Source organism: Coenobita brevimanus, chromosome 43 (assembly GCF_032717465.1).
Source record: "Coenobita brevimanus isolate Jiangsu-jjx chromosome 43, ASM3271746v2, whole genome shotgun sequence".
In the NCBI taxonomy this organism is placed as follows: Eukaryota; Metazoa; Arthropoda; class Malacostraca; order Decapoda; family Coenobitidae; genus Coenobita; species Coenobita brevimanus.
This window is the reverse complement of record NC_136996.1, coordinates 1,582,501-1,595,104: the sequence shown is the minus strand read 5'-3', so window position 1 is coordinate 1,595,104 and position 12,604 is coordinate 1,582,501. Positions and strand designations below refer to the sequence as shown.

At 43.4% G+C, this 12,604-nt stretch overlaps 1 protein-coding gene across 1 annotated transcript in view; it reads left to right on the top strand.

Moving 5' to 3' along the window:
- LOC145397738 (beta-1,4-glucuronyltransferase 1-like) overlaps positions 1 to 12,604 on the top strand; it is a 52,148-nt gene that overhangs the window by 30,204 nt on the left and 9,340 nt on the right. Inside the window, exon 5 of the mRNA XM_080270756.1 lies at positions 1,897 to 2,049. Coding sequence (XP_080126882.1) covers positions 1,897 to 2,049 — 153 coding nt within the window. The remainder of the gene's footprint in view (positions 1 to 1,896; positions 2,050 to 12,604) is intronic.

Sequence of the window (12,604 nt, the reverse complement as noted above, 5' to 3'; positions counted from 1 at the left end):
TTTTTATAAACCACTTAAACCACCTGTCCTAAAGGTTATCAATTCTGGCGGCCAATAAAATGTAACCCATTCAATTTGATGACGTATTTTCTATTTTTTTTGCTGATTTCAGACGATTTTATTTAGCTGTATGGATGTCTCTTGAAGTTGGTTCTCTTTTGTATTTTTTTTTTCTTGGAAGGTACGGTTTGCGGGCTCATGGCCTTTGGTTCCTCCTTCCCTGCCTATATAAAAAAAAAAACGACACTAGTTCAATAAAAGCCCATAACCCACCAATCTGTTTAGCTATAAAATTTACGAGCCTCATAAAACTTGAGGTGGAAAGGTTGGTGTATGCGACTGTCCTGCCATACTATGCGTGGTGTCCAAACAGATGGTTATACTAATTTCTTCTATTAATTTCTCTTCTAACTCTACCCCAAGCTGCTGTCTCTCCATCCTGAATGCTGAGTTGTGGCATTAGATTAACACTCGAATGATGGTTCTAGTCACGAAGGAGCGCTATGGAAATCAAGTAGAGCTGTAGCACTCTCTTTCTGCCACCGAGCTATGTGAACTAAGCTACAAAAGGACAAAACTCTGGGCCAGGTTGGAGTAAACACGGTATAGTTACCGTGATGAACTGGTAGCGATATTTCCCTGATGGAGAGACCTTTATAGCGCGGTACTCTCATGGGATACAAGTACGAGAGTGAATATTCAAATGCACATTAATTACTAGCATGCATGAAGGGTCAATTGGCCTGACTGGTGGCGAGAACTGCGCACACACACACACACACACACACACACACACACACACACACACACACACACACACACACACACACACACACACAACCCAGGTCCGCGCCTAAAATTACAAAAAAGTCTCACCTGCCGTGCGTGTATTGAATGACTGAAAAATGCCGACCGGCCTTATACGTGTGCATCATCATACAATACTCCAATGAATCCTCACACACTGGCTATGTGATTGATGGACAGATTTGTGGTTTCCTTTCATGAATTTCTGCTCACTAGTTAATTAGTTACCAGGCACTTGTTGTAGTTACTTTGATAACGTCTGGTTTGGCTAACTAACAAATCTGTAGGTATGTTTTATTTATGTCTTATTGCTTTATTACCTCAGCCTGTTCTTTGGTGGGGAAAAATTCACGTTTATGATGATGATGATGATGATAATGATAATCATGATGATGACTTCGGTGCTCTATGATTAGAAGAGCATTTTTATTAATTCAGTTATGATGAACATTGTTTTCGGATCACACATTTTAAAGCCCATTTGATCTATCCTACCAAATATCCCTAGTCCCACTGAACACAACTGATGCCTGAGTGTAGTCAGGTTGGAGAGTTGATTTGATTAGGAACCAAGGAGACTCATTCGTACCTCATCACTACGAGTCACTGAATGTCACGTAACCACAGCCAAGTAGTATTTGTGTGACTCATTTCTCTTGGTCAAAGGCAAACCCACTATAATTTTCTTGCACTTAGTGGCTGGTACAGGTGTTGTGTTGTCCTACAGGTGTGTTCTCCTGGTGCCAAACGTACCAGGTAGACGAGGACCCACTGTTACCTGACTTAACATTATTTTCAGATCACAGATGTTTGTACTGTTTCATAGGCCTCGTAAGTACAGCAGAGTGGGTGTTACAGGTGTTGTGTGTTGGTGCAGTGGGTGTTTACAGGTGTTGTGTGTTGGTGCAGTGGGTGTTTACAGGTGTCATGTTGATGCAGTGGGTGTTAATAGGTGCTGTGTGTTGGTGCGGTGGGTGTTAACAGGTGTTGTGTGTTGATGCAGTGGGTGTTAAAGATGCTGTGTGTTGGTGTAGTGGGTGTTACAGGTGTTGTGTGTTGATGCAGGTGTGGTGTTCCTTCTTGATACAGGTGTGCGTTTGTGGTGCCAACATACGAGGTGGACGAGAAGGCCCCCCTGCCACACAACAGGTCGGTGCTGCTGCGTCTGGCTGCGGCGGGGCAAGCCAGGCCTTTCCACCACCAGGTCTTTCTACATAACCAACACGCTACCAACTTCTCAAGGTGGGTGGAACTCTGTGTGTGTGTGTGTGTGTGTGTGTGTGTGTGTGTGTGTGTGTGTGTGTGTGTGTGTGTGTGTGTGTGTGTGTGTGTGTGTGTGTGTGTGTGTGTTTATTTACTTCAACGTGAGTAACCATTTTGTCACTGGGACATAATTTTCTTGGCATAATATAACTTTTCGTAACACCTTTCCTTTTGCTATTTACTCTACCAAGACGAAACTAAGTCCTCAAGGTGGTTATCATCTATCACTGTTACAGAAAAACTGGACATGTAACAAATTATTATAAGCATCACCAACGAAGAAAAACGTGTGGTATCTTTCTTTTAGGTGGCGCCTCTGTTCGGCATGTCTGTATTGAGCGGTGTTTGTGAGGGGCTCCTTCACGTGGTGGCACTGTTATAACTAGGGAAATCCACTGCCTGGTTATACAAACGTCCTCAACTCCCTCTCTATCCCCGAAAAGGAGAATGGTGGACCGCGGAGGGCCACTTTCATCCTGCAGTCCAGTGGGTCCACATTCAGATGAACCTGGGATTACAAAAAGTACCTTATCTGTCAGTCGTGTGTCATCATATGCCTTTTAGAGGGACGGATTATGGCTCTGAAACTCTCAGCTGAAGACCTGCATTGTAATCTGATTGGCGCCAGACGATTTTACTCACAAATGGGAAACTACTTGAGTCTGAACGAAGTACCGGTAACTTACCGGATTAATGACACTAGGCAAGTAATATGATTTGGAAAACGCGGCTGTCAGTCAAGAACTGGCTTTCCTTCTTATGCATATCCTTATATATTCCCATTCCTTCTGTTGAGGCCTTTTCCTCCTCAAAAAGTTCAAATAAATAATAATAAAAAATGAAAGAACACGTAAGTGGTTGAGGAATATGACTGCAACTTAACCCTTCCTTTTACTGTCACCATCGCAAGCGAACACACTAACTGTGCAGGATCTAGAATGAGGAGTAAGCAGACACCAAATTAAGACACTTTTTCATCAGCGTACCCATTCAGATATGTCATTCACCCATGCATTCACCAGCCAGGCCTTCCACATATCTGCATGCAGTTTAATATTGCCATAATAGTCATGTGGAAAAAGTGGCCGAAAAAGTTAGAATCTGAAGGTCACATGTGGAGGTCAGAGATTCCCAATATAGTACTGACAGAGAGTCCCAATATAGTACTGACAATGGAATATTTTGGGGGATGGAAGTTTGCTGGTCTGATTGCACAGGAACATTCATGCATACATATACATGAACCTATGTATGAACTGATACGTATACCGAAAAAAACGTACCGATATATACTGTAAATGCACAGCTATGCATATATCTGTGGGTGCTTTATATGCGGACGGCATGCATGAGCAGATATGCTATACAGTACTACATAGCTACTTGCTGATGTACTGTATGTATGCTTACACTACATGCTTGTTGTGTGCATAAACATTATATATTTGCATATATATAATGTACACCTGTATATGTAGGCTATGCACAATATGTTCATATCCTGTATTAGCAAAATTACCAGGCATCACTCGAGATACCGTAGATATAGCCTATATACATTGTACAGTATCGTGGCCTACATGCTTGACCACCCCACCCTAGCCCATCAGCGGTCCACCCTGTGTACACACCACCAGTAATCCAATCACCCCACCCTGCCAACACCCTGTCTAAACTAACCCACCCACCCCTTCTGCTCTATTTCAAGATCCCTCAGCTGAACCAACCCAAACTCTGTGGTGTTCAATCCCGTCATTTCACTTCCCTCACCTCCGTGATGCCCCTCCCTCCTCGCACCCTGTACCGGAATTCCAGGGTCAGTTTTTATCCCGAGGTACACACCCATGAAATACACGTTATAAGAATCATTTTTCACACTTTTATTTCGTTATGAGTAGAGCACACACACACACACACACACACACACACACACACACACACACACACACGATGACGACGACAATGATGATGATGATGATAACAAAACACCCCAATCACTCACAAGGTACACAAAATCATGGCGGTGAAGGTGTTAGGATTTTTGTTTCTCTCCAATACGAATATAAGAAACTTTGGTCTCTTGGTTTATCTCAGGTCACTGCGAGAAACAACGATGTCAACGGTGGTGTACAGGTGACATCAAAAGTCCTGTCGCCTCTCCTGCTTTTCTCTCTATGGACTTTGAAAAACAGTGTGGTAAAGCCTAAGCAAAGAGCACTGATGATCGTGTGTGGCCGAATAAATTAATCAGTGTCGGTTGCTGCGGGTTCACCACAATAATATTCGGAGCACAAAGGGAGAAACGCAGTAAAGGAGACAGGACTTCTGACGGTGACTGTACCTAAAGCCAGTGTGGTCGCTTTATTAATGTTGCAGAATGATTGCCACTCCCACTGATGGTGCAAATTAGAGCTAGTGCCCTCCTTACTGCCCAGACAATATCATCTCTATGGCGTTGTACATAAGGGTCACTCTCTTCTCTTTATTTATGCAGAGGCAATTTGACCCCTATGGTAGTGTACATAAGGATCAGTCTCTTCCTTTTTATTTATGTAGAGGTAATTTGGCCCTTATGTAGTGTACACGTGGATTAATTTTGTTTATGTCTACTGTTGAGACAATTTCGTCCTTATGATGAAGTACAGAAGGTTCATTGTTGTCTCTTTTGTTACTGCTGAGGGAATCTGACCCCAATGGCAGTTTATGGCAGAATTAGGTTCCTCTCTCCTATACTTGAATACTGCTACGGTAATTTCGCTCCTTTGGTTGTGTCTGGAAGGATCAGTTTCGTGACTTCCATAATTGTTGAGGCAATATGACCCTTGTCGTATTGGACAGAAGGATTACTCATGTCAATCTGCTACTGCTGAGGCATTTCGGTCCTTATAGAGAAGAACAGAAGGCTCATTTTTATCGTTTTGTTAAAGATCTGGCCTCTCTGGCAATGAGCATAAGGATTAGTCATGTCCCTCTGTTAGTGTCAAGGGAATGGGGTCCTTATAGTGACGTACAGAAGTGACATTTTAGCCCGTGGTGTGTTAGCGTGATAGCAGTTACCATGCATTATTATCATCAGTGCTGGTGTGTTGACGAGGACGAGTACGCCACCACATCCACATCATTACATCACCCGCTACATGTCCTAGTGTTCCAAGCAGCTCCTAGTGTCACCCTAGTATTATACACTCGTCCATCTTATCTAGCCAGAGATTTTTTTTCCTTTTGCAGTCTTTTTTTTCATTCTTTCTTTTTTTAACAATACTTCGGTTCTACAAATTTTCCATAGCACTTTTCCGTGACCCATATCTTAGTGTTACTCTCCTGCTACAGTTCAGTGGGATAATGATACAGTACTACGGCTCTACATCATTTCCACAGCACTTCTTCGCGACTAGTACCATATTCTCCTGTTATCCTCTCATTACGACCCTGGCAGAATAATAATACTATCCTGCATTCTTTCCATAGCACTTACTCTTGACTAGCATCATATTATAGTGTTAATCTCATATTTTAGTGTTAATCTATTGTTAGAGCTTAGTAAACGAATAAGACGATAAGGTACTACGGCTTCTTATCTCTTCTACAGCACTTCTTCGTGACTAGCACCACATTCTAGTGTTATTCTCTTAATATGAAACAGCTCAGCATTCGAGATGGACAGATGGTAATTTTAGGCCAGGTTTAATTGAACAGAGTACAGAATACCATAATATTTAGTGTAATAGGCAAAATAAGTTGCTTAGGAAAAGGTGTTAGGGAGCCCATATCTCAGCCTATTATCCACCATAGTTCTTTCATTTTAACTTGGCAGAGACTTTCGTCCTTTTGTAACTTAATCCGCGTGGCACAGTGAAAGAACAAAATTATACTAAGGCTCAACAACCTTTGCATAACATTTCTTCGTGACTAGCATATTCTAGTGTTAATCTATTACAGGTCAGTAAGTGTGGAAAGATGGCAATTTTACACGTACTTGAAGTGAATAGAGCATTTACTTCAGTTCTACATCCTTCCCAGAGCACTTCTTCGTGACAAGCATAATATTCTAGAGTACATGTATTATGGCTTTGTATCATAGTTAAAGTGAAGAGAGTATAGCCATGCCACCCCCCCACTCTCTCACATTCTGGGAAGCCATCAACCATAATTACTCCTCTCTCTCTCTCTCTCTCTCCCCTGCTCAAACTAACCTATCCCTCTCCCCTTCACTCCCCTGCCCTGCCCTCCCCACCCCTCGGGAGCCCTCAGTCCTAACAGCACCATTTATTCCACCCCTTCCCTCCCCTACCCTCATCCCTAACTACTCCCCACTCATTTACACCCACCAACACTTACTGCACCCCTCTCATCAATCCTTCCTCCTCACCTCTCCCCCAGCCCTAACTACAGCCCTCTCATTCTGTCCCTCCCCTCCCCTCTCTCCCTCACAACCCCCTCCCTTCTTTTTCCTCACAAACTCTTCCAACCCCCTGACAACCCCACCAACCCCTAACAACCCCTTCAGTCCCGCCCCTTACCCTTTACAACCCTCTCCAATTAAGCCAGCCCCTCATACCCCCGTCGTAACCCCAACAACCTCCCCCAACCCCTCACAAATCATCTCTGTCCTCGATCACAACCTCCTCTGACCCCTCCCTCACAACCCCCCTTTCAACCCCCTACCTCCTCACAGTCTCCCATATCCCCCTCTACCCTTCATACGCAAAGCCTCAAGTTTTAATTACAAGGTCTGCTCTGCCACCCTGATATAACACAGGTCGCCAAGTTCCAGGTTATGTTGAGGAGTTCGCTATTGTAAGGAGGCCCGGATTGTGGTGGTGAATGGTGGTGGTGGTTGTCAGAGAGTTGCGGTGCTTGTGGTTAACTGAGTATGGTGGATGTGGCTGTGATAAATTGTGGTTGCCGTTGTTGTTGTTTGAGTTGTGCAGCGGCTGTTGTGGTTCCTTGAGCACTGTGGTAGTTGTTGTGGTAAAATGTGGCTGATGATTTAATTGTGGTAGCCGTTTTAGTTGTATAGGGTGGTGAATATACAATAGCTATGGTTGTATAAACTGTGGTGATGGATGCACTGTAGATGTGGTTGTTTGAGTGGTGGTTGTTTGATATATGCTGGTTGTTGTAGTGGTATGAGCTGTGGTGGAGGATATACAATACGTGTGGTTGTATAAATTGTGGTGGTGGACGTAGCTGTGGTTGTCTGAGCTGCTTTTATATGCTGGTTGTTGTGGTGGTATGAGCTGCGGTGGTTATATTAGTCATCTGGTTTTGGTGATTGACAGGACTGTATGGAAAGATGTGAGGCTGTGATTTTCTCCTGTATATATTTGTGTGCTGATGCGTTCCCCTCTCCCCTTTCCCCAGAATACTTATCGTGCAAACAGCCTCGTCACTCCTACCGCACAAGAAGGAGGAGGTAGAGTTCGCATCTCTCTCTCTCTCTCTCTCTCTCTCTCTCTCTCTCTCTCTCTCTCTCTCTCATACACACACACACACACACACACACACACACACACACACACCTTTCTTCATGATTGAGATCCTTTAAAACAAATCTGAGAACACCTCAAATTGGGTGAAGATGGTGATGATGATGATGATGATGATGATGATGATGATAAAAACAAAGTGTGAAATGCTTGAGTTGGGGCTTTACCGTTAATATTATGGTGATTGTGATTGCACCGTCTGAGGATTTATGTGGCTGTGATTGTGCATTTAGGGGTAAATGTCTCCTAATATTTTACCTCTCCAGCAGCTTCTCACTCTCCTCTACCGGCTAATATTCCAAAGCTGAGAGAGGCTTGGTTATGTTTCTCTGCCCGTAGGCGATACTCTGTGATACGGTGTGTCAGGGATGGGGAGGGGGGTGATGGACATGCACTAAGTATGAAGTAGACATAAGTGGAATCGAGGCTAAGTTTTGTCCCATACTATGCTTGTGTTTGAGTCAAGGGTGTAGATACTATGATTGACTGAGTGATGGAGATTGTGACTGAAGAGTTGAGAGGAAAGATGGGACTTGAATGTACTGGTATTGTGGTGGGGAGGGGTAGACTGAGGTGGTTTGGACATGTTGAGTGGAAGGAAGATGACAGTGGGGTGCGGAAGGTAGGAAGTGTGAACGTCGGGGGTGGGGTTGCGAGAGGCAGACCAAAAAAAAAGACCTGGGATGAGGTCATGGAGTGTGACCTCAGGGATATGGGACTGAACGGGGAAGCTGCCAGAGATCGAGCAGCGTGGAGAGCCGCCATAAGTTGACCAAACCCGATGCATTTCCCATGAGCGCCTGATGTTTTAATGACTAGAGTCCATAAGTTCGATCCCCAGTAGATAATATTTTAAAACGTCATGGATAATGCTTACCAAAGGAAAATAAAAACATTAAACCATGAACAACGAAGCCCTTGTTGCAGTCAGCATCATTAAACATCGTGGCAGCTGTGATGTGAGTGTTTGTGCAACTGTTCATGTTTTGTTGAGCATGTACTTTGTTACATCAAAACTCCACGGCTTAATATATATAATTTTCTGATAGACAATTAAGTGACTGACTGACTGCCTGGGTGATCGACTAACTGACTGACTGAACGACTGACTGGCTGACTGACTGAACAAGTGACTGGTTGACTGACCGACTGATTGGCTGACTCACTGAATGACGGACTAAATATCCGACTGACTACCTGGCTGATCAACAAACTGACTGATCACCTGACCGAACGGCTGATTGACTGACTGACTGACTGACTGACTTCCCTACCGCAGCGATCAAACTAACTTACCACGATACTAACTAAACTCTAACCAACATACCAACTGACTGACAAAGAAACTAGCAGACTGAGCGACTGACTGAACTACCGATCACGTACCCGCCAATCTGACTGACCAAGTGACAGGCGAGGGACGCAGCTGAGTGACGGGAAAGCCAGCAAGTCGTCCATTAGTAAAACAGAATCGCCTGTCAGTATGAGTAGCAAATTTCAGCCCAGTTTAGTCCCGGTCGCCAGAGTTGCTTTATTAAATTTAGAGGTCAGAGGTGAAAGGTCATAGTGGATGTGAATAGTTAGGACACAGATGATAGTGATTTCTCGTAATTGTTAAAGTTGTGCTTGTTATTCTATTAATCTATCCACCCATCTGTCTATCTATCTATCCATCCATATCTGTCTGTCTGTCTGTCAATAATTGTAGCCTATGTTTGCCCGTCTGCCTGTCTGTTTGTCTGCCTATCTGTCTATCAATCTGTGTAATATCTGTCTATCAGTGTATCTATCAATCCATGTCATCCTGTCTTCCGCTATCAGGGTGCCCTCTCTCCACCTCACACCCGTCACTTTCATATACCTCTCTATCCTATCCCTCCACCTCATCCGCGGTCTCCTCCTCCCTTTCCCCACTCCACCAAACACACACACACACACACACACACACACACACACACACACACACACACACACACACACACAAACTCTTCCCCTAGTGCTTTTTACTGCACCATATAAACACTTGCGAACAATTCCTTAAGCTGTGTTTGTTATCACTCTCAGCTGAATGATATCGTCTGAGGTTGACTGGAAGATAGATAGATAGATAGATAGATAGATAGATAGACAGAGAGAGAGAGAGAGAGAGAGGATGTAAGGTGACATTACTACGACTCTCAGGCTCCTATGACCCCCTCCCAGTTAAATAAAATCGTCTATACCATTTTTACCCCAAGTTGGCCTAAAATTGCCATCTCTCCATAGCGATGAATTAACTCTAGAATATGATGCTAGTCACGAAGAAGCGCTGTGTAAAGGATGAACCACAGCAACTCTTTTTATACGAGCTACGTGAAATAAGCTGTACAAGGACGAAAGATTTGGTCCAAGTTAGAATAAAAACATTGTAGTAAATTAAAGTAAAAAAATTAAATAGAAAAGAGCTAATAACACATGATTTCATTTAGCCAGATTCATAGGAGCCTGAGGTCAATTTCAAGGGTCAAAGGTCAAGGGTGACGGTGGGTGTAAACAGGTCACCAGCCTCTCTCCCTCTCTCTCAGGTCAGAGGTTACGGTGGGTGTAAACAGGTCACCAGCTCCTCTCTCTCTCTCTCTCTCTCTCTCTCTCTCTCTCTCTCTCTCTCTCTCTCTCTCTCTCTCTCTCAGGTTGTTAAAGTCGCAGTTGTTATTGTACTACGTGATTATTTGCTTACACAGCATGGCCTAAAATTCTGTCTCCACCTTTTATCAAATTACAACAACACAGTAACACAAAAATATGGTGCTAATCACGAAGAAGTGCATTGGAAAGGGTGCAGAGCCGTAATGATGTCTTTTTCTGATAATGAGCTATGTGAAATAAACTGAAATTGGACGAAAAGCTTAGCCAATTTAAGGTGAACGAACTGTTGTAATTCACGAACGTACTGCAATGACGTCTGAGTATTATTATTGTTATTATTATTATTATTATTATCATTATTATTATTACAGTAGTAGTAGTAGTAGCAGTAGTACAGTATTTTTATTATTATTATTATTATTATTATTATTATTATCATCATCATCTTTATTATTACTGCATCCTCGACGATTTTTATGTTAATTAGGGAAGGCCTCGTGCTGAAGGGGTTAATAATGACTTTATTTAACTCCTACTGATCTAAGTCTCTTCAAAGCCCCCCCCCCCACACAAAGAAATGCCTGGCCGTAGCAAGAATTAAAAAAAAAAAAAAAGCTTGTACTGAGAAGCCATGGATGTCAGTACAATAAGCGCAATTATCGTCATATAAAGCAGGTAATATTATAAGTCTAGTGTTTCTATTATATACTCATTTTCATAACAGTTACGGGGGGGAGGGTGTTATTATAAAATTGAATCTATATTAACACTACGACCAGATGTGGTTTGAAAGCCTCAGTTCCCACACTTAAAGGCATTTTTGTATCCGTCAGTGTTTTACTATTCACTGTTGCAATTTTACTCGCGATATTTCCATTAATAGTGTTCGAGGTAGGTTTTTATTTACGCTTATGGTTAGACTCGTTGCTAATGGCACTGTAATGATGGTAATTAGACTGTGATGGCGGTAGTTACAGTGGTGGTTGCTAGGGACGTGAAGGTCTGTGGGTGTCACCAAAGAGAGGTCACTCAAGGGGAAACAAGGTGACATTTTAAAGCTTCCCCCTCTATTAAATAACCCGCTAAGAGGTGACGCCAGGATCCGCATTCTCGTTGGATAACAAAGCTCCCTAACACCTCTTCCTTATCAATTTACTTCTGGATATAGGTCACTACCTTTTTGTACTCTATTTATGCAGAGTATGGTCATATTGGAAGGAAGTATGTAACACAGAAGAGGACAGTTGGGAGTAAGTAAAATAAATCACTTAGGAAAAGGTGTCAGGGAACTTTCTTAACCAAGGGAAATACAGGCCCTGGGGTTCTGGCAGTAGGAGTAGTGACGGGGCAGTGACGGCACGGGAAACAGGGTGGAAGACGTGACGGGAGAAAGAATGGAAGGGGTGAAAGGAGTGATATGAGTAGCAGAGACGGCAGAAAAACCAGTGGAGTCAGCAGCAGGGCAGTGACGATATGGGAAGCAGGAGAGTACAGGTATTGGCAGAAAGAACGGAACAGAAGTAATGGGTGGACAAGAGACTGTAGAAAAACATAATGGGGCCAGTAACAGGGCAGTGACGATATGGGTAGTAGGGAAGTAGACCTGATGGCGGAAAGAACAGAATGGGTGGATTGAGGAGTGATGTTAAGGAGATGTCAAAACTATGATGGTGGCTTGTGTAGCGGCTGGAGATATAAATTAAGAAGAGAGAGCAGTATTTAGTGGTGCTTCCAGTAGCTAAATAGAAAAGTTATATGAGGAGCGGAAACAGCAGATAAAATGGCAGTGTTGTTGCAGTAGGAGAGTAGAAGTGATGACAGACAGGAGTGGTGACAGGAAGAAAGGAGCGACGGAAACAGTATGAGAGGTGATTGGAGCAGGATGTGGAAATATTAATAGAAATATTTGAATATCGACAGAAATAATAAACATCGTTACAGAAATGATTGGTGGCTGGATCAGGGGGTAATAGTGATCAAAGAATCATGCAGAGGAGGTGTGGATGGTGGAGAGGAGTTTTGTGTCGTAGTAAAGCCATTGTGTGTGTGTGTGTGTGTGTGTGTGTGTGTGTGTGTGTGTGTGTGTGTGTGTGTGTGTGTGTGTGTGTGTGTGTGTGTGTGTGTGTGTGTGTGTGTGTGTGTGTTAGCACAGGGAATGTGGTGTTGGTGTAGAGAATGTGTATGTGGTGACAGGGGAGTGTGGTAGGGAGTATGAATGGCGGAGAGGAGTGTGATGTTGTGTTGAAGCCAGTGAGTGTGTAGGCAAAGGGAGTGTGAATTGTGGTAGGTAGTGTGTATGAAAGTGTTGGCAGAGGGAATATGATGTTGGCAGTGAGAATGTGGCGTAAAGTGTTGGGAATGTGTATGTGGTGATAGGGGAGGATGATAGGGAGTGTAAATAGTGACAGGGAGAGAGTGCA